Source organism: Pseudophryne corroboree, chromosome 7 (assembly GCF_028390025.1).
Source record: "Pseudophryne corroboree isolate aPseCor3 chromosome 7, aPseCor3.hap2, whole genome shotgun sequence".
Lineage (NCBI taxonomy): Eukaryota > Metazoa > Chordata > Amphibia > Anura > Myobatrachidae > Pseudophryne > Pseudophryne corroboree.
The window spans coordinates 251,857,226-251,880,049 of record NC_086450.1 but is presented as its reverse complement, the minus strand read 5'-3'; the positions used below and the strand labels follow the sequence as shown (position 1 = coordinate 251,880,049).

At 47.2% G+C, this 22,824-nt stretch overlaps 1 protein-coding gene across 4 annotated transcripts in view; it reads left to right on the top strand.

The window, feature by feature from the left end:
• The window catches only part of TNRC18 (trinucleotide repeat containing 18), a 1,076,633-nt gene that overhangs the window by 774,111 nt on the left and 279,698 nt on the right, over positions 1–22,824 (top strand). For all 4 annotated transcript variants that reach the window (XM_063934091.1, XM_063934092.1, XM_063934093.1 and 1 more), the window contains one exon: positions 4,520–4,669. In XM_063934091.1, coding sequence (XP_063790161.1) covers positions 4,520–4,669 — 150 coding nt within the window. The remainder of the gene's footprint in view (positions 1–4,519; positions 4,670–22,824) is intronic.

The following is a 22,824-nucleotide window of genomic DNA, read 5'->3' as shown; positions in this document are numbered from 1 at the left end:
AAGCCAGGATTTCACTCCTATGGTGGCTGCAAACTTCTCACCTGCTCGAGGCCTGCAGGTTCGGGATTCAGAACTGGATTCTTCTAACCACGAATGCAAGCTTCAGATTTTGGAGAGAAGTCACCAGGGGGGGAAACTTCCAAGGAAGGTGGTCAAGTTCAGGAATCTGTCCTTCCAATAAACGTTCTGGAACTAAGGGCCATATACAACGGCCTTCTACAAGCAGCACATCTTCTGTCAGATCGTGCCATTCAGGTTCAGTCTGACAACGTCACAGCAGTGTCCTACATAAACAGGCAAGGCAGAGCCGCAATGTCAGAGGTAACGAGAATCCTCTACTGGGTAGAAAGGCACGCGCTGGCGCTGATGGCGGTCTTCATTACGGGAGTGGACAACTGGGAAGCAGACTTCCTCAGCAGACACGATCTCCATCCAGGAGAATGGGGTATCCACCCGGAGGTATTCGCAGAGGTAACAAGCCGGTGGGGTGTACCTCACATAGACATGATGGCCTCTCATCTCAACAAGAAGTTTCGGCAGTACTGTTCTAGGTCAAGAGACCCACAAGCAGTGGCGGTAGATGCCCTGGTAACTCCGTGGGGGTTCCAGTCAGTGTATGTGTTCCCTCCACTTCCACTCATCCCAAGGATTCTCAGACTGATAAAAAGATCAAGAAATCAGGCAATCCTCATTGCTCAGGGCTGGCCAAGATGGGCTTGGTACGCGGATGTTCTGGAATTACTGCTGGAGGACCCGAGGACTCTTCCTCTTCGCGAGGACCTTCTACAACAGGGGCCGTTCACCTATCAAGACTTACCGCGGCTACGTTTGACGGCCTGGAGGTTGAATGCCAAATCTTAGCTCGGAAGGGCATTCCGAACAAGGTCATTCCTACTGTGATCCAAGCTTAGAAGGGGGTAACGTATAAGCATTACCATCGGATTTGGAAGAAATACGTGTCTTGGTGTGAATCCAAGAAATTTCCAACGGTGGAGTTTCAATTAGGACGTTTTCTCCTCTTTTTGCAAGCAGGTGTGGATGTGGGCCTACGCTTGGGATCCATTAAGGTCCAGAGTTCGGCCTTGTCCATTTTCTTCCAGAAACAATTGGCTGCTCTTCCTGAGGTTCAGACATTCTTGAAAGGAGTTCTCCACATCCAACCACCCTTTGTGCCTCCTATGGCACCTTGGGATCTTAATGTGGTGCTGCAGTTCCTGCAGTCGGATTGGTTCGAACCTTTACAAGAGGTAGTCTTAATGTTTCTTACTTGGAAGGCGGCATTGGCATCTGCACAACGTGTGTCAGAATTGGGGGCATTGTCGCACAAGAGCCCCTACTTGATTTTCCATGAAGATAGAGCTGAGCGTCAGCAGTTTCTTACAAAGGTTGTATCGGATTTTCATATTAACCAACTTATTGTGGTGCCAGTTGCTACTAACACCTCGATTACCTCAAAGTCCTTGGATGTTGTACGGGCTTTGAAAATGTATGTGAAATGAACTGGTCACAGGAAGTCGGACGCACTCTTTGTCCTTGGGTGTCCTGCTTCTAAGCAGACCATTTCTCGCTGGATCAGACTTACTATCCAGCATGCTTATTTTACGGCAGTATTGTAGATTCCAAAATCTGTTCAGGCCCACTCTACCCGTAAAGTGGGTTTTTCCTGGGCGGCTGCACGGGGTGTCTCGGCTCTTCAGCTTTGCCGGGCGGCTACTTGGTCAGGGTCGAATACGTTTGCTAAGTTCTACAAGTTTGATACTTTGGCCTCTGAGGACCTCAAGTTTGGTCAATCAGTTCTGCAGGAACCTCAGCACTCTCCCTCCCATACTGGGAGCTTTGGTACATCCCCATGGTACTAAAGTGGACCCCAGCATCCTCTAGGACGTAAGAGAAAATAGGATTTTAATTACCTACCGGTATATCCTTTTCTCGTAGTCCGTAGAGGATGCTGGGCGCATCATTGCTGAATCGTTTCAAGTTGGTTAACTTGGATTTCCTTTTGTTCTGTGTGAGCTGGTGTGAATCTCACCACTATTTCTGTATTTCCTTCTCTCGAAGTATGTCCGTCTCCTCGGGCACAGTTTGTAGACTGAGTCTGGTAGAAGGGGCATAGAGGGAGGGCCCAGCCCACACTATTAAGCTCTTAAAGTGCCAGTGGCTCCTAGTGGACCCATCTATACCCCATGGTACTAAATTGGACCCCAGCATCCTCTACGGACTACGAGAAAAGGATTTACCGGTAGGTAATTCAAATCCTATTTTATATTTATATATATATATATATATATATATATATATACACATACATACACATATAATCTTTGATTTCTTTTATTGATTTTTCTCAGGTATGTAACAGCTACATAATGGAGGTAAGGTGTAATCAGGGAGATTGCTAGACGGAAAGGATCTGCCATTTCAGTATTCAATTAGTGGCTAAATCCGTCAGGATGTGGCCATTCTTGACATTGTCAGTCCGACTTTTTTTAGTGTCGGATTGACATTGTCAGAAACGGGGCTAAAACCTGTCGGATTTGACTGCGAATCCGACAAAACACGTGGATCCATAGCTAATCCGCCAATCCACGTGTTTTCCGACAAGTCGGATTTGCCGACCTGTCGCAAAAACGGAGGCCCAATTGAATAGGTCGGAACACTACCCGACCTAAAAAAGTCGGAAACTGACATCTTTCCGACAAGTTGTCAGTTCCGACTTGAATTGAATACCCCTCTACAGTATGTCTGAAATTTCTGAGACAGTTCCCATACTAAACTGCCACCACCTCATAAAAAAAATAGGGCTTGGGGTTCACCCTACACAATCAGTAGAGATGGTTGATGTTATTACTATGGCTAATTTTGTAAGAGGTCACTGTGCTCCACAGCGATGGGCAGTAGGGAAAACAGGTAATCCCTAAAACAGGTCCATACAAAGTCAACAAAATACAGACAAACAAATGAGGCCCCTTCAATGATAGAGTTGTAAAAGTGTTAACAATACTACAATAGAGTTAATTTTATTGTAGGTTGCTTTCTGTGTGCCTTCAGTTGCCTGCGCAAAAAGCTGGAAAGCATACACCCATACTCCAATCCTTCCACTTTGCTGAGCACACTCAACCACTTGTCTGTTATTAATATCAACTACAGCATATACAGAGATCAGTAAAAGTTTATGAAGTAAACTAAACTCGCACATAAAAAAAGCATATTATATAAATAGTTATGGATCAAGATTCAATGAGTCAACCTTAAAAGGTCGACAGGCACAAGGTCGACATAGGAAATAGGTCGACATTGACAAAAGGTTTACACGGTAAAGGTCAACACAAGAAGGGGTCGACATGAGTTTTTTTACTTTTTTGGTGTTGTTTACTGCATAAAATGACTGGGAACCCCAATTAGTGCACCGCGTTCCCTAGCATGGCTTCGCTCACCATGCTGTGGGCAAGGTGCCTCTCTGCGCTTGGCACAGATTACTATTCCCAATCAAAATCCGCGTGGATGGTAAAGTATGAAAAAGTTGAAACTGAAAAAAAAAATTGTAAAAAATGCATGTCGACCTTTTCATGTGTCGACCATTGCAGTTCGACCTTTTGTCCATGTGACCTAATGCATGTCGACCAATATTGGTTGACCTATTGACTGTCGACCTGTACTGTTAACCTATCATCCGATAGCTAAATTCAGATGTCACAAGATACCATCGTTGCAGACATGAAAACTGGAAAACTCAGGGGCAATCTTCTAATAGTTCAGTAAGTTGTGTTTTAATAGGTCTACGTAGGTCTTATTTTTTTTAATCAGTATTGTTGCACCATTTGTATAATATTAATTTTCAATTATGACGATGGTCATAATGGACATTTTATCTTTTTAATCTATATTTATTCTATTCACTAATACTAATGGATACTGCTAAGAACTTTTTTTTTATATTGTTATTACATACACACTACGGCACTGAACGGGTTAACCCTCATGCTGTGGTGCCATTTTTCAATGGACTAACGCGCTAGCCACCAATTTCAAATTGCCAGTGCCAGGCAATACACAGTATATTGAACTTAAAATACATTATATTTATTAAAATATACGTTGTTGTAAGTATCACAGCTGTGCTGCAATGCCTTGGTATTTAAAGCCTGGTGCTGAGCAAGAGTATAAATATTCTAAAGTCTGCTTAAAACGTTTAAATGTATTTGTGTACTACATAAGTACAAAATGCAGTTACCGTTTTTACTGGTGGTCTATTAGGCTCTGGATCCCTTTGTGGCTCCGCTTCTGGTTTCCCCATTCCACCTCCCAGGAAACCTGAATGTGTTCTCCTGCGACCATAGATGCTGCTGAATTCCATGCAACTCTGAATCAGGCCCTTGATCTTCTGACTTTTTGACTGACATCCACTGTATTACCTGATCCAAATGGATACTGCAGTGCTAAGGATAATTATGTATTTCTGATGGTAATGCACATATGTACAGAATTGATGTTGTGATTAATTTCTCCTGTGTTTCTTTAGAAAAGAAGGTCCAAGGAAACCCTCTTATCCTGCCTGTCTTCCTCAGACATCAACAACTCACTGTCTGAGAATCATCTCAATGTATTTACCTCCATGACCTGCAGTCGAAAAAGCAGACTGAAGATGAAGTCTAAAAGTTTGAAGGAAGAGGTAATAGCAGACTTGCCTACCCTCCCGCATCCTGCGGGAGACTCCCGGTTCTCTGTGGAGTCTCCCGTTGCCCCGGAAAGTTAAACGACCCCCCCCCGGATTCCCCACTGTCCCGTCGCGCAGTGACAGGGGATGTGCGTGAAGAGAGGTTATTAAATTCACGATCATCACACTGGTTATTAAATTCACGATCATTCACGATCATCACACTGACACCAGCCGTATGCCTCCTGCTTTCCCCACCCACCCCGTCACCACACCACCTGACCAGGAAGCATACGAGAGGAGAGGGTAGCCAGCAAATGATTTCTGGTGCTGCCGCAGCTCACGCCCGGCCAGTGTACCGGCCATCTGTGTCCTAGGGCTACTGGAACTGTTGGCGGTGTAGAGTCTCCACTGCTTCTGCATCTTGTTCCAGTTGACTCAGACTGGCATGCAGTGCTTCCTGGTGAGTGCTTGTGGCTTTCCCACTGTGCGGGGTCAGTCACTGGAGAGAACACATCCACTCCCAGTAGCAAATGGTAGGCAGTGCTTTTCCATAGGACCCCATGGTTAGATGGATGCTCTATAAGGCAGAGGTGAGCAAACTATGGCCGGCTGCTATTTGCCATCTGCAGAGCATTCGGGATCGGCCCATTTGATGCTGCCCCCGCGCTGTTAAACTCTACCATTGACGCCCCGACAGTGATAAATTACAGGAGAGGAGTCAGCCCTTACTGTGCTGGGAGCTGAACATTCAGGTCTGTCAGGGGGCGGAGCCAAGCTCCGGCAGCTGCATTCCTCAGGAGAGTGGCCGGAGAGGGGGATTCAGAACCAGACACCAGAGAGAGACCTTGATACTGCTGAGCAGGAGAGGAGACAGGGAGCATGTAAGTAAGGGCCAGACAGCCACACAGTATTAGGAAAAATGTCCCAGCACTGTGATAAAATGTATTATACATTTAGGATACAGAAGAAAGGCTGCATAAAGTGTGCCACATATAGCATGATGCAAAAATATAAAATGCACATGCTTGGTATGCATATGGTTAATGAAAAACTTCAGATGTAGGTACTATGCATACAAAACCCACACCCAACACACAAAGCCCAATGCCCAAGATAGCAGCCTACTGTTTACTACTTGCATTCCTATTTACTTCATATAGGGTTCAGTTCACTGCTTAACAACTTAGGAGGTAATTCAGATATGATCACTGGGCTGCATTTTTTGCTATCCTGCGATCAGGTAGTCTCCACCTACAGTGGAAGTGTATATTCGCCGTGCAAGTATGCAATGCTATGTGTACACCGAGCTGCTAAAATTCTGTGTGTGCGCAGCCCAGGACTTACTCCTCCAGTGTGATAGAATCAGGCTGATCTGGGCTGGAACTGACGTCATTCTCCCTCCCTGAAAACGCTTGGACACGCCTGCGTTTTTGCAAACCCTCCCAGTGAACGGTCAGTTACCACCCACAAATGGCCTCTTCCTGTCAATCACCTTGCGAATGGATTTCTCACACCATCCCAGCGATACCCATTGTTGTTGTCCGACACGCGTGTGCATTGCACATAATATCATAAACCTAGTTTATACAGTACATCCTCATACTCAATATACACTAACCACCTCATGGCAGTCATATATAGGGGAGAGAGCTGTAATCGGAATCAGTATAATACTCTGGTGCACTCACTGTCGGGCTTTTCAACTTTGGGATCCCGGCATCGATATTACGGCCGCCGGGATCCCAAAGTTGAAAAGCCCGACAGTGAGTAAAGTTCTCCCCTCTCCCTACCCCCCCTAACTCTAACCCTCCGACCTGCAGCCTAACACTAACCTCTCCCATTAGTGCCTAACCCTAACCACTGTGTGAGGTGCTTAATCCTATATCCTTTATATATACAGTATATATTCATACGTGACCCTCAAGCGAGTCAGGTCCAGTCCACTACATATGACTGACTCTCCATAGTTATCCAAAACCTGCCAAACAGCCGCCCAGCTGAAATAATTGGCCACCCCTACTCTAAGGCCATTCACAGCACTTATGCCTTAATAATATTTATTATTGATGCTATTGTTTTAGATAATGTACTTGCAATACTTCCTATTGTATTCACATTCAATTGACCAACATTTCTAAGAACTTTTGTCCTAGGAATCACGTATGCAATATTGTGCAACAACTGCTCTTTTGATTTTTAATTTAACTTCTTTGTACTGATGACATAATATACTGTACATGTTCCTTTATTATATATTTATGTATTGCCTAAAGGTTTCTGGATTGCGCCCCTTTTATATGCACACATCTTTTTGTCCCTCATACTCAAAGGAGATCTGTTGCAGAGCATCTGACATGACAGCTGTCAATCACTTACCTTATTACAGGCAGCAGAGTGACTGACACATATGTCATTGAAATAGTCAGATGAATGTAATGCATGTAGAGGAACAGGCATCTAGTGGTTATGCAACTATAGGTACCATTAAGAGCCCCAGTACTGTATATATTTGGTGGTTGGCAGTGCTATCTAGGACATGCAGTTCTGCCACAGTTGGCTGAAGATTTGTGTTACTTTTAATCCTTCCTGAAAATAGGCTTTGTGCACTCTACCAGAAATCCCTGAGTGGCAAAAGATGCGCCCATAGCTGGAGCTAGACACGCCCTTTGGGACGGAGCTTGACTCTCCCCCTCAATAACCATAATCTCCCTGAAACTAGTTTTCAAAAGTAGGCAAGTATGGGTAATAGTGTAGATGTCAGGAAATCAGCTGAAAATATTAAATGCATGAAAACTGCTTTCAAACAAAGAGGGAGAATGATTATGTTGTCTATAAAGGAAAAATATGTTTATAATTATTATCATTTTTTTTTATATATATATGGCAACACAAGGGTTCCGCATGCCTGACAAAGTACTGTATATAAACAAATGAGCAAAACAAGAAAACAGCAACTTACAATGTAATACAATGCAGAACAAGTAAATGATATATAAACATTTCAGCAGTCATGCCACTGAAACAGTGCCATAACTAGACATTTTAGCACTGTGTGCAAGAAACGGCAGACATCGTCCCCTTTCTCATACGTCCTAGAGGATGCTGGGGACGCTTCAAGAACCATGGGGTATAGAAGGGATACGCAGGAGACATGGGCACTTTAAGACTTTGAATGGGTTGAACTGGCTCCTCCCTCTATGCCCCTTCTCCAAACTCCAGTTAGATTCTGTACCCAGTGAGACTGGATGCACACTGAGGAGCTCTCCTGAGTTTCTCTGAAAAAGACTTTATGTTAGGTTTTTTTATTTTCAGGGAGACCTGCTGGCAACAGGCTCCCTGTTTCGTGGGACTCAGGGGAGAGAAGCAGACCTACTTCTGTGAGTTTCAAGGCTCTGCTTCTTAGGCTACTGGACACCATTAGCTACAGAGGGTCTGATCGCTAGGTACGCCTAGATGCTCGTTCCCGGAGCCGCGCCGTCACCCCCCTTGCAGAGCCAGAAGTCAGAAGACGGGTGAGTAGAAGAAGATCAGAAGACTTCAGTGACGGCTTTGAGGTACCGCGCAGCGTGCCATGCACCCACACACACACACACACAGTGGCACTACAGGGTGCAGAGGGGGGGGGGGGCGCCCTGGGCAGCATAAAACCTCACTACTGGACTGGCAAAAGCGGTATAAAACCAGACCCCCGCCAGTATACATTTGCGGAAAATAGCGGGGCTGAAGCGCGCCATTAAGGGGGCATGGCTTAGCCCTCACAGCTCTAATCAGCGCCATTTTCTCTTCACAGAGCTGCAGAGATGCTGGTCTTGGCCTCCTACACTGCTGTACAAGTAACAGGGTGCAAAACGGGGAAGGGGGGGGGCACAGTAATTTGCTGCTGTTTTATTAATATTAAAAGCGCTGGGTTGTGAGCTGGCAAAACTCCCGCTGTGTTTCTCTAACAGGCTTTGCTGTGGGTCTGTCCCTTATAGCCCAGTGTGGTTGTGGGTGTCGGTACGCGTGTGTCGCATATCTGAGGCTGAGTGCTCTTTCCAGGAGGAGGCTGGAGTGGGGACAGAAAAGACTGTGGGAGTGACCCCGTCGGCACCGCCGACTGCTGATTGGGTAAATGTTTTGAGTGGTTTAAATGCAAATGTGGCTCTGTTGAATAAGAGATTAGATAAATCGGAGTCTCAGAACCAGGCATGGAGAAAATTCATGGAGGATGCAATGTCACAAGTACAGACCCCCTCGGGGTCACAGAAGAGTTCATTTACCCAGAATAGTGGATACAGATACCGACACGGACTCTGACTCCAGTGTCAACTATAGTGATGCCAGATTGAATCCTAAACTGGCTAAGAGCATTTAGTACATGATTGTGGTGATAAAAGACGTTTTACATATCACGGAAGACCCTGCTGTTCCTGACACAAGGGTTTGTATGTTTAAAGGAAAGAAACCTGAGGTAACGTTTCCGCCCTCTCATGAACTTAACAATCTTTTTAAAAAAGGCTTGGGAAAATCCTGACAAAAAGTTACAGATTCCCAAGAGAATTCCGGTGGCATATCCGTTCCCCTCTGGGGACAGGGGAAAGTGGGAGTCAACCCCCACTGTGGACAAAGCTCTATCGCGTCTGTCCAAAAAGGTGGCGCTTCCGTCTCCTGACACAGCAGCCCTGAAGGATCCTGCGGATCGTAAGCAGGAAAATACGTTGAAATCCATTTATGTCACTACGGGTACACTGCTCAGACCTGCCGTTGCATCGGCATGGGTGAGTAGGGCTATTGAAAAGTGGGCAGATAACTTGTCATCTGATATAGATTCCCTGGATAGGGATAGCATTATTTTGACTCTGGGTCATATCAGGGAAGCTGCAGCCTACCTAAAGGAAGCTGCGAGGGATATTGGCCTTTTGGGATCAAGGGCCAATGCCATGGCAGTCTCGGCTAGGAGGGCATTGTGGATTCATCAATGGAATGCTGATGCTGACTCTAAGAAGGCTATGGAGTCTCTGCCGTATAAAGGTGGTGTCTTGTTTGGTGATGGCCTCGCTGACCTGGTATTTACGGCTACCGCGGGTAAGTCATCATTTCTACCTTATGTCCCTGCACAACAAAAGAAAACGCCCCACTATCAGTTGCAGTCCTTTAGGCCCAATAAATACAAAAAAGGACGAGGGTCTTCCTTCCTTGCTACTAGAGGAAGAGGAAGAAAAAGGTCACCGGCTGTGGCAGGTTCCCAAGAGCAGAAGTCCTCCCCGGGTGCTGCCAAATCCACCGCATGACGCTGGGGCTCCTCTGCGGGAGTCTGCACCGGTGGGGGCACGTCTCCACCTCTTCAGTCAGGTCTGGGTTCGCTCGGCCCTGGACCCTTGGGTATTAGAAATAGTAGCCCAAGGGTACAAATTGCAGTTTCAAGACGTGCTCCCTCACCGATTTTTCAAATCGGCCTTGCCAGCTTCTCTTCCGGAAAGGGAGGTAGTATGCGCTGCAATACAAAAGCTGTGTCAAAATAAAGTCATTGTCACGGTACCCCCGTCACAGCAGGGAGAAGGCTTTTATTCAAGCCTGTGCGTGGTCCCGAAGCCGGATGGCTCGGTCAGACCCATTCTGAACCTAAAATCCCTCAATTTCTATCTAAAAAAAATTCAAATTCAAGATGGAATCTCTCCGAGCAGTGATCTCCAGTCTGGAGGAGGGGAATTTTATGGTGTCAGTCAACATAAAGGATGCCTACTTACACGTCCCCATATATCTTCCACATCAGGCTTACCTGAGGTTTGCTGTTCAGGATTGTCATTACCAATTTCAGACGTTGCCGTTTGGTCTGTCCACGCCTCCGCAGATTTTCACCAAAGTAATGGCGGAAATGATGGTTCTCCTGCGCAAGCAAGGAATCACAATTAACCCGTACTTGGATGATCTCCTGATTAAGGCGAGATCCAAGGAGCAATTACTGAAAAACGTTACGCTCTCCCTGGCAATTCTGCAACAACATGGTTGGCTCCTAAACTTGCCAAAATCACAGTTGGTTCCGACAACACGGCTGTCATTCTTGGGTATGATTCTGGACACAGAATTACAGAGAGTCTTTCTTCCAGTGGAAAAGGCTCTGGAAATCCAGAACATGGTCAAACAGATTCTGAAACTGGCAAGAGTGTCGATTCATCAATGCACTCGGTTGCTGGGGAAGATGGTGGCGGCCTACGAGGCCATTCAGTTTGGCAGGTTCCATGCCAGGGTGTTTCAGTGGGACCTGTTGGACAAGTGGTCATGCACCGGAAAATAATCCTATCTTCCAGGACCAGAATCTCTCTCCTGTGGTGGCTGCACAGTTCTCACCTCCTAGAGGGACGCAGGTTCGGGATCCAGGATTGGATCCTGGTGACCACAAATGCAAGTCATAAACATTCTGGAATTAAGGGCCATTTACAACGGCCTTCTGCAAGCGGAACATCTTCTTTGCGGTCTGCCCGTCTTGATTCAGTCGGACAACATAACAGCAGTGGCGTACGTAAACTGCCAGGGTGGAACAAAGAGCATAGCGGCAATGGCGGAGGCCACAAAAGTTCTTCGCTGGGCGGAAAGACATGCAAGCGCTCTATCAGCAGTCTTCATTCCAGGCGTGGACAACTGGGAAGCAGACTTACTCAGCAGACACGATCTCCATCCAGGAGAGTGGGGTCTTCATCAAGAGGTATTTGCAGAAGTGACAAGTCATTGGGGAATTCCTCAAAAAGACATGACGGCGTCTCGCCTCAACAAAAAACTTCAGAGATATTGTTCCAGGTCGAGGGACTCTCAAGCAATAGCGGTGTACGCCCTAGTGACACCGTGGGTGTTTCAGTCGGTCTATGTGTTCCCTCCACTCCCACTCATTCCAAAGGTGATAAGAAGAACAAGGGTTCAGACGATACTCATTGTTCCAGACTGGCCAAGGAGGGCCTGGTATCCGGATCTTCAGGAATTACTCATAGGAGATCCCTGGCCTCTTCCTCTACGAGAGGACCTGTTACAGCAGGGACCGTGCGTGTTACAAGACTTACCGCGGCTGCGTTTGACGGCATGGCTGATGAACGCCAGATCCTAACCCGAAAGGGTATTCCCAGTGAAGTCATTCCCACACTACTCCAGGCTAGAAAAGAAGTAGCGGCGAGGCATTACCACCGTATTTGGAGAAAATATGTGTCTTGGTGTGAATCCAAGAAGGCTCCTACGGAAGAATTTCAGCTGGGGCGGTTTTTCCATTTTTTGCAAGCAGGTGTGAATGCGGGCCTAAAGTTAGGCTCCATTAAAGTACAAATTTCGGCCGTATCAATTTTCTTTTAGAAAGAATTGGCCTCCCTTCCAGAAGTTCAGACCTTCGTGAAAGGAGTGCTGCACATTCAACCTCCCTTTGTTCCCCCAGTGGCACCATGGGATCTTAACATGGTGTTGCAGTTCCTGCAATCTCATTGGTTTGAACCTTTACATAATGTTGAGCTCAAATTCCTCACTTGGAAAGTGGTCATGCTGTTGGCCTTGGCGTCCGCAAGGCGGGTGTCTGAATTAGCGGCTTTGTCTCACAAGAGCCCTTATTTGATCATCCATGTAGATAGAGCGGAGTTGAGAACTCGTCAGCAATTTCTACCAAAAGTGGTTTCATCATTTCACATGAACCAACCTATTGTGGTGCCAGTGGCTACTGAAGCCTTGGCGGAATCGAAGTCTCTCGATGCGGTAAGAGCTTTGAAAATCTATGTCGCCAGAACGGCTCAGATTAGGAAAACGGAGGCTCTGTTTGTCCTGTATGCTCCCAACGAGATTGGGGCTCCTGTTTCCAAGCAGACTATTGCACGCTGGATCTGTAATACGATTCAGCATGATCATTCTACGGCGGGATTGCCATTACCGAAATTGGTGAAGGCCCATTCTACGAGAAAGGTGGGCTCATCTTGGGAGGCTGCCCGAGGGGTCTCGGCGTTACAGCTTTGCCGAGCGGCTAAGTGGTCGGGTTCAAACACTTTTGCTAAGTTCTACAAGTTTGATACCCTGGCTAAAGAGGACCTCATGTTTGGTCAATCGGTGCTGCAGATTCATCCGCACTCTCCCGCCCATTCTGGAGCTTTGGTATAGACCCCATGGTTCTTGAAGCATCCTCAGCATCTTCTAGGACGTATGAGAAAATAGGATTTTAATACCTACCGGTAAATCCTTTTCTCCTAGTCCGTAGAGGATGCCGGGCGCCCATCCCAGTGCGTACTCTGTCTGCAGTACTTGTTTAATAGTTATTGCTTGTGTTACACAAAGGTTGTGCTTTGGTTATGGTCAGCCTGTTGCTGACTTTGTTCATGCCGTTGACTGGAATTCTGTTTAATGCCAGGTTGTACGGCGTGTTTGGTGGTGTGAGCTGGTACGTATCTCACCCTTAGTTTAACAATAAATCCTTTTCCTCGAAATGTCCGTCTCCCTGGGCACAGTTCCTATAACTGGATTCTGAAGGAGGGGCATAGAGGGAGGAGCCAGTTCACACCCATTCAAAGTCCTAAAGTGCCCATGTCTCCTGCGGATCCCGTCTATACCCCATGGTTCTTGAAGCGTCCCCAGCATCCTCTACGGACTAGGAGAAAAGGATTTACCGGTAGGTATTAAAATCCTATTTTTTCCACATTACGACAGAGTCCCCCTTTTTACACATTATGGCAGGCAGCATCCCCCATTTTACACATTACAGGAGACAGTCCTCCTTTTTACACATTACGGCAGACAGCGTCCCCTTTTTACACATTACGGCAAGCAGCGTCCCCTTATTACACATTACGGCAGACAGCGTCCCCTTGTTACACATTACGGCAGACAGTGTCCCCTTATCAGAATCAGCTCTATTGGCCAGGTGTACTCAAGTACACTAGGATTTTTTTGTGGTACAATGCATTGCCAAGCAGCAACATGTAGGTGGGAATACATAGCATAAGAAGGGGGAAAAAATAAGATTTTAAACCTACCGGTAAATCTTTTTCTCCTAGTCCGTAGAGGATGCTGGGGACTCCGTAAGGACCATGGGGATAGACGGGCTCCGCAGGAGACATGGGCACTAAAAAAGATCTTTAGGTATGGGTGTGCACTGGATCCTCCCTCTATGCCCCTCCTCCAGACCTCAGTTAGAGAAACTGTGCCCAGAGGAGACGGACAGTACGAGGAAAGGATTTTTGTTAATCCAAGGGCAAGATTCATACCAGCCCACACCATCCACACCGTATAACCTGGAATATACGCAACCAGTTAACAGTATGAAACAAAACAGCATCAGCCAACGACTGATCCTAACTGTAACATAACCCTTATGTAAGCAAAAACTATATACAAGTCTTGCAGAAGATAGTCCGCACTGGGACGGGCGCCCAGCATCCTCTAAGGACTTGGAGAAAAAGATATACCGGTAGGTTTAAAATCTTATTTTCTCTTACGTCCTAGAGCAGGGGTTCTCAAACTCGGTCCTCAGGACCCCACACGGTGCATGTTTTGCAGGTAACCCAGCAGCTGCACAGGTGTAGTAATTACTCACTGACACATTTTAAAAGGTCCGCAGGTGGAGCTAATTATTTCACTTGTGATTCTGTGAGGAGACCTGCAAAACATGCACCGTGTGGGGTCCTGAGGACCGAGCTTGAGAACCTCTGTCCTAGAGGATGCTGGGAACTCCGTAAGAACCATGGGGATTATACCAAAGCTCCCAAACGGGCGGCAGAGTGCACCGATTGAGCAAACATGAGGTCTTCGTCAGCCAGGGTATCAAACTTGTAGAACTTTGCAAAGGTGTTTGAACCCGACCAAGTAGCAGCTCGGCAAAGCTGGAATGCCGAGACACCTCGGGCAGCCGCCCAAGAAGAGCCCACCTTCCTAGTAGAATGGGCCTTTACAGAATTTGGTAACGGCAATCCTGCCATAGAATGAGCCTGCTGAATCGTTTTACAGATCCAGCGAGCAATCGTCTGCTTTGAAGCAGGTGCGCCGACCTTGTTGGCTGCATACAGGACAAACAGTACCTCTGTTTTCCTAACCCGAGCCGTCCTGGCTACATAAATTTTCAACGCCCTGACCACATCAATGGACTCCGAATCCTCCACGTCCCGCGTAGCCACCGGCACCACAATAGGTTGGTTCATATGAAAAGAAGAAACCACCTTGGGCAAAAATTGAGAACGAGTCCACAATTCTGCTCTATCCACATGGAATATCAGATAGGGGCTCTTGTGAGATAAAGCGCCAACTCCGACTCTCGCCTTGCCGATGCCAAGGCCAACAACATGACCACTTTTCAAGTGAGATATTTTAATTCCACCGTTTTACGCGGTTCAAACCAGTGAGACTTAAGGAACCGTAACACCACGTTAAGGTCCCAAGGTGCCACTGGCACAAAAGGTGGCTGGATATGCAGCACTCCCTTCACAAAAGTCTGTACTTCCGGAAGAGAAGCCAATTCCTTCTGAAAGAAAATGGATAGGGCCGATATCTGAACCATAATGGAGCCTAATTTTAGGCCCAAATTCACTCCAGTCTGTAGGAAGTGAAGGCAACGGCCCAGATGGAATTCCTCCGGAGGAGCATTCCTGGACTCACACCAAGAGACATACTTCCTCCAAATACAGTGATAATGTTTCGCTGTCACGTCTTTCCTAGCCTTTATCAGAGTAGGAATGACCTCATCCGGAATGCCCTTTCCCGCTAGGATCCGGCGTTCAACCGCCATGCCGTCAAACGCAGCCGCGGTAAGTCTTGGAACAGACAGGGCCCCTGTCGTAACAAGTCCTCTCTGAGAGGAAGAGGCCACGGATCTTCTGTTAGCATTTCCTGCAGATCCGGATACCAGGCCCTTCGAGGCCAATCTGGAACAATGAGAATTGTCTGTACTCCTCTTCGTCTTATGATTCTCAATATCTTGGATATGAGAGGAAGAGGAGGAAACACATAGACCGACCGGAACACCATCGGTGTCACCAGGGTGTCCACTGCTACCGCCTGAGGGTCTCTTGACCTGGCGCAATACCTCGGTAGCTTTTTGTTGAGGCGTGACGCCATCATGTCTATCTGAGGCAGTCCCCACTGACTTGCAATCTCTGCGAAGACTTCCTGATAAAGTCCCCACTCTCCTGGATGTAGATAGTGTGTGCTGAGGAAGTCTGCTTCCCAGTTGTTCGTTCCCGGAATGAAGACTGCTCTCAGAGCGCTTATGTGATTTTCCGCCCAGCGAAGAATCCTGGTGGCTTCTGCCATTGCCACTCTGCTCCTTGTTCCGCCTTGGCGGTTTACATGAGCCACTGCGGTGATGTTGTCTGACTGAATCAGAACCGATAGGTCACAAAGCAAATTCTCCGCTTGACGAAGGCCGTTGTATATGGCCCTCAACTCCAGTACATTGATGTGAAGACCCTGGAAGTTTCTCCCCTGTGTGACTGCTCCCCAACCCCAGAGGCTCGCGTACGTGGTTACCAGAACCCAGTCTTGAATGCCGAACCTGCGACCCTCCAGAAGTTGAGCACTCTGCAGCCACCACAGGAGAGATACCCTGGCCTTGTGGGACAGGGTGATCATCTGATGAATCTGTAGATGAGACCCGGACCACTTGTCCAGAAGGTCCCATTGAAAAGTCCTTGCATGGAACCTGCCGAATGGAATGGCCTCGTAAGTCGCCACCATCTTTCCCAGAACTCGAGTGCAGTGATGCACTGACACCCTTTTTGGCTTCAATAGGTCCTTGACCAAAGACATGAGTTCTTGGGCCTTTTCCGTCAGAAGATAAACCCTTTTCTGGTCCGTATCCAGAATCATGCCTAAGAAAGGTAACCGAGTCGTTGGAACCAACTGTGACTTCTGGAAATTGAGAATCCAGCCGTGCTGTTGCAACACCCTCAGGGAGAGTGATACGCTGTTCAGTAACTGTTCTCGCAATCTCGCTTTTATCAGGAGATCCTCCAAGTACGGGATAATTGTGACACCCTGCTTGCGCAGGAGCACCATCATTTCCGCCATCACCTTGGTGAAAATCCTTGGGGCCGTGGAAAGCCCAAACGGCAACGTCTGAAATTGGTAATGACAATCCTGTACAGGAAACCTCAGGAACGCTTGATGAGGCGGATATATGGGGACATGAAGGTATGCATCCTTTATGTCCAGGGACACCATGTCCCGGGACCCCGGAGGAACCCAATTTAGATGCACAAGAGGGTAATGTGGTAACTCTTCCCTCTCAGAAGGAGCCGGAGTGGGTGAGAAAGTTGCAGAAGAATATGGCACAACTTGCAAAGAAATTCTCTGAGTCTGAACAACAGACAAAGTATTGGAGACAGTCTGTGGAGGACGCACTGTTTGCTGATTCCTCCATGTCATCCACTCGGGTCCCTTCCAGTTCCAAGAAAAGGTCTCTGGCCCAGATAATGCAAGGGGACACAGACACAGATTCCGACACTGAGGTTGACACTGGGGATTTAAGAGGGGTTGACCCCAAACTAGCCAAAAGCATTCAATGTATGATTGTCGCTATTAAAGAGGTGTTGGAGTTTACTGAGACAACACCTGTTCCTGAGGAAAAGGATTATTTTAAACTGAATAAAAAGCAGGTAGTGACTTTTCCTCCTTCAAAGGATCTGAATGCATTCTTTGAGGAATCCTGGTCTACCCCAGAAAAGAAATTTACCAATGGTAATCACCTCAATTTCTAGGCTGTCTAAGAAGATCGTTTTGCCTGCCCCAGGGTCAGCTTCATTAAAGGATCCTGCTGACCGTAAACTGGAGGCAACCTTAAAGTCCATCTATACGGCTAACGGAACGTTGCTCAGGCCCACCATTGCTTGTGCGTGGATGGGTAACGCTGTGGAAAAATGGTCAGACAACTTGCTAGTGAATATAGACAGTTGACAAAGATGAGTTAGTCCTAATTCTCGGCCATATCAAAGATGCTGCAAGTTACTTAGTTGAAGCTATGAAGGATATTGGTTTGCTGGGTTCAAGATCCTCCGCTGTGCTGATTTCAGCCCGCAGGGCACTATGGATCCGCCAATGGAATGCTGATGTGGAATCAAAGAAGATTATTGAGGTGCTCCCTTACAATGGGGAGGCCCTCTTTGGAGACAAGCTGGATGCCATGATTTCAACGACTACATCAGGCAAGTCGGCATTTCTGCCTTCCGCAGCTGCTCCACTTAGGAAAGGGTATCGTTCTCATACAATGCAGTCCTTTCGGCCCAACAAGTACAAAAAAGCAAAAGGTACCGCCTTCTTTGCAGAAAGAGGGCGGGGAAGAGGTAGGAAACCTATAACACCATCAGGCTCGCAGGAGCAGAAGTCAACAGCTACTTCTGCTAAAACCACAGCATGACGCTGGGGCTCTCCTGCGGGAGTGCGATTGGGTGGGGGCGCGTCTACTGTTCTTCAGCCAGGTCTGGGTTCACTCAGATCTGGATCCTTGGATATTACAGATAGTATCCCAAGGTTACAAGTTGGAATTTCAAGACCTTCCCCATGCCAATTTTTCAAATCAGCCTTACCAGTTTCTTTTCCGGACAGAACGAAAGTACTGAACGCAATACAGAAATTTTGTCAAGACGGAGTAGTTTCCTTAGTTCCTGCACCACAACAGAAGAAAGGTTTTTATTCAAGCCTGTTTGTGGTTCCGAAGCCAGACGGCTCTGTCAGACCGATTTTAAACCTAAAATCTCTGAATCTTTATTTAATAAGATTCAAATTCAAGATGGAGTCCCTGAGAGCGGTGATCTCCAGCTTGCAGTAAAAGGAATTTCTGGTGTCGGTGGACATCAAGGATGCTTATTTGCATGTTCCCATTTACCCTCCACATCATGCGTACCTGAGGTTTGCGGTTCAGGACTGTCACTACCAGTTCCAAACGTTGCCTTTCGGGCTCTCCACGGCTCCAAGACTAATCACCAAGGTGATGGCGGAGATGATGGTTCTCCTTCGCAAGAGAGAAGTCAACATAATTCCATACTTAGACTGTCTCCTGATAAAAGCGGGATCCAGAGAGAAGTTAGTGCAGAACATTGCACTATCCCTGACGGTGCTTCAACAGCACGGTTGGATCATAAACCTTCCAAAATCACAATTGGAACTGACAATGAGATTATCATTTCTGGGAATGATACTGGACACCGAGGTACAGAAAGTCTTTCTACAAGTGGAAAAGGCTCTGAAGATCCAGAAGATGGTCAAACAGATTTTGAAACCAGCACGCGTGTCGATTCATCAGTGCATCCGCCTGCTGGGGAAGATGGTAGCAGATTACGAGGCTCTACAATATGGCCGATTCCATGCCAGGGTGTTCCAGTGGGACCTACTGGACAAGTGGTCCGGATCGCATCTACACATGCATCAGAGGATTATCCTGTCAACGAAAGCCAGAATTTCGCTCCTGTGGTGGCTACAAAGTTCTCACCTCCTGGAGGGACGCAAGTTCGGGATTCATGCCTGCATCCTTGTGACCACAGATGCAAGTCTCCGAGGTTGGGGAGCAGTCACGCAAGGGGAAAGCTTCCAAGGAAGATGGTCAAGTCAAGAAACACTTCTTCACATAAACGTTCTGGAGTTGAGAGCTGTGTACAACAGCCTTCATCGAGCGGCGCATCTTCTTCAAGATCGTCCCATACAGATCCAGTCAGACAATGTAACGGCAGTAGCTTACATAAACCGTCAGGGCGGAACGAAAAGCAGAGCAGCAATGGCCGAGGTGACAAAAATACTCCTCTGGGCAGAAAGACATGCAAGAGCTCTGTCTGCGATCTTCATTCCGGGAGTGGACAACTGGGAAGCGGACTTCCTCAGCAGATACGATCTCCATCCAGGAGAATGGGGCCACCACCCAGAAGTCTTTGCAAACGTAGCAATTCGTTGGGGCGTTACTCAAGTAGACATGATAGCATCTCGTCTCAACAAGAAGCTGCAGAAATATTGTTTCAGGTCGAGAGACCCACAAGCAATAGCAGTAGATGCACTGGTGATCCAGTGGGTGTTCCAGTCAGTTTATGTGTTCCTTCCACCTCCACTAATACCAAAAATTATCAAGATTGTAAGAAGAACAAGGGTTCGGCCAATTCTCATTGCTCCAGACTGGCCACGGAGGGCTTGGTATCCAGATCTTCAGGAGTTACTGATAGAAGATCCTTGGCCTCTTCCTCTGCGTGAGGACCTGCTTCAGCAGGGGCCGTTGGTTTATCAAGACTTACCGCGGCTACGTTTGACGGCATGGCTGTTGAGCGCCAGATCCTAGCCCGAAAGGGTATTCCCAAGGAAGTCATTCCCACACTTATTCAGGCCAGGAAGGGAGTAACGTCCAAACATTACCATCGTATTTGGAGAAAATATGTATCTTGGTGTGAATCCAAGAAGTCTCCTGCGGTGGAGTTTCAAGTAGGGCGTCTTCTCCTATTTCTACAGGCTGGTGTGGATGCAGGCTTAAAATTAGGGTCTATCAAGGTACAAATTTTCGGCCTTGTCCATTTTCTTTCAGAAACAGTTGGCTTCCCTTCCCGAGTTCAGACGTTCGTGAAAGGGGTTCTGCGCATCCATCCTCCATTTGTGCCTCATTTGGCACCATGGGATCTTAATGTGGTGTTGCAGTTCCTTAAATCGGACTGGTTTGAGCCTCTGCATGAGGTGGAGTTGAAGTTTCTCAGTTGGAAAGTGGTCATGCTATTGGCCTTGGCATCAGGCAGACGAGTGTCTGAGTTAGGGGCTCTGTCTCACAAGAGTCCTTATTTGGTTTTTCATGAAGATAGGGCTGAACTGAGAACACGTCAGCAATTTCTTCCAAAGGTTGTGTCTTCTTTCCATATCAACCAACCTGTTGTGGTGCCAGTGGCTTCTGACACCTCAGCCGTTTCAAAGTCCTTGAATGTCGTCAGAGCTTTGAGGACTTATGTTGCAAGAACGGCTCGGATAAGGAAAACTGAAGCTTTGTTTGTCCTTTATGACCCCAACAAGATTGGGTGACCTGCTTCTAAGCAGACTATTGCGCGCTGGATCATGGGTACGATTCAACACGCTCATTCCACGGCAGGATTGCCGATACCGACTTCGGTAAAGGCCCACTCTACAAGGAAAGTGGGTTCTTCCTGGGCAGCTGCCCGGGGTGTCTCGGCGTTGCAGATTTGCAGAGCAGCTACTTGGTCAGGTGCAAACACGTTTGCTAAATTTTACAAGTTTGACACCTTGGCTGCTGACGACCTTCTGTTTGGTCAATCAGTTCTGCAGGAACATTAGCACCTTCCCGCCCATACTGGGAGCTTTGGTACATCCCCATGGTACTAAAATGGTCCCCAGCATCCTCTAGGATGTAAGAGAAAATAGGATTTTAATATACCTACCTGTAAATCCTTTTCTCATAGTTCATAGAGGATGCTGGGCGCCCGCCCAGTGCTCCTTTTTCCTGCATTATGTTTTTGTCTTTTACACAGGTCCTCATGTGTTAAGCCGTTATACAGCCGTTGCTGTTACATTAGTCATGCTCGTTGGCATGGTTTTTGATGATTGCCATGTTGTGCGGTATGGTTTGTACGGTGTGAGCTGGTGTGAATCTCGCCACTAGCTTAATGTTAAATTCTTCTCTCGAAATTGTCCATCTCCTCGGGCACAGTTCCTATACTGAGGTCTGGAGGAGGGGCATAGAGGGAGGAGCCAGTTCACACTGTTGAAAAGTCTTAAAGTGCCGAAGGCTCCTGCGGAATCATCTATACCCCATGGTACTAAAATGGACCTCAGCATCCTCTACGGACTATTAGAAAAGCATTTACCGGTAGGTATATTAAAATCCTATTTTTTAACTGTTATTTTTCAAAACGCTTAGAGATAGGAACGCTTTGAGTACTGGAAAGCACAGCTGAACACACAGCTGTGCATGGTTGAAGCTACAGATTTACTATGGTAAAATGACACTACAGCTGAGGCAAATGTCCCACTAAATCAAAGGTATTAACTTGCACAGTGTTTGACTATGTAAACACCAGCCCAGTCTGCTTTCATTAATATGCGGCAGTGACCACAATTTCACACACAGGTATTTTAAATTATAAACAAATCCTGAAATCACAAATCAATCTAACAAATTGTTTGCGTAGTGTTCATTTAGTATGGAAATGGTTTGCAGAGCTTCAGATTGCAGTAAGCAGATTACAGGGTAAAATGTGAACATACATTTAGTATGGAAATGGTTTGCAGGGCTTCAGATTGCAGTAAACAGATTACAGGGTAAAATATGAACATACATTTAGTATGAAAATGTTTTGCAGAGCTTCAGATTGCAGTAAGCAGATTACAGGGTAAGAGGTCTGGAGGAGGGGCATAGAATGTCCCTCCTGAGGATGAGGATGAGAAGAAAGGGAGATGGTTAAGTCCAGAGCAATGCAGGATAAATGTTTTTTTTAACTGTTATTTCTCTATCGTCCTAGTGGATGCTGGGGTTCCTGAAAGGACCATGGGGAATAGCGGCTCCGCAGGAGACAGGGCACAAAAAGTAAAGCTTTTCCAGATCAGGTGGTGTGCACTGGCTCCTCCCCCTATGACCCTCCTCCAGACTCTAGTTAGATTTTTGTGCCCGGCCGAGAAGGGTGCAATCTAGGTGGCTCTCCTAAAGAGCTGCTTAGAAAAAGTTTAGCTTAGGTTTTTTATTTTACAGTGAGTCCTGCTGGCAACAGGATCACTGCAACGAGGGACTGAGGGGAGAAGAAGTGAACTCACCTGCGTGCAGGATGGATTGGCTTCTTGGCTACTGGACATCAGCTCCAGAGGGACGATCACAGGTACAGCCTGGATGGTCACCGGAGCCGCGCCGCCGGCCCCCTTGCAGATGCTGAAGTCAGAAGAGGTCCAGAATCGGCGGCTGAAGACTCCTGCAGTCTTCTAAAGGTAGCGCACAGCACTGCAGCTGTGCGCCATTTTCCTCTCAGCACACTTCACACGCAGTCACTGAGGGTGCAGGGCGCTGGGGGGGGGCACCCTGGGAGGCAAATGTAACCTATATAAAGGCTAAAAATACCTCACATATAGCCCCCAGAGGCTATATGGAGATATTTAACCCCTGCCTGGATTCACTAAATAGCGGGAGACGAGCCCGCCGGAAAAGGGGCGGGGCCTATCTCCTCAGCACACGGCGCCATTTCCTCTCACAGCTCCGCTGGTCAGGACGGCTCCCAGGTCTC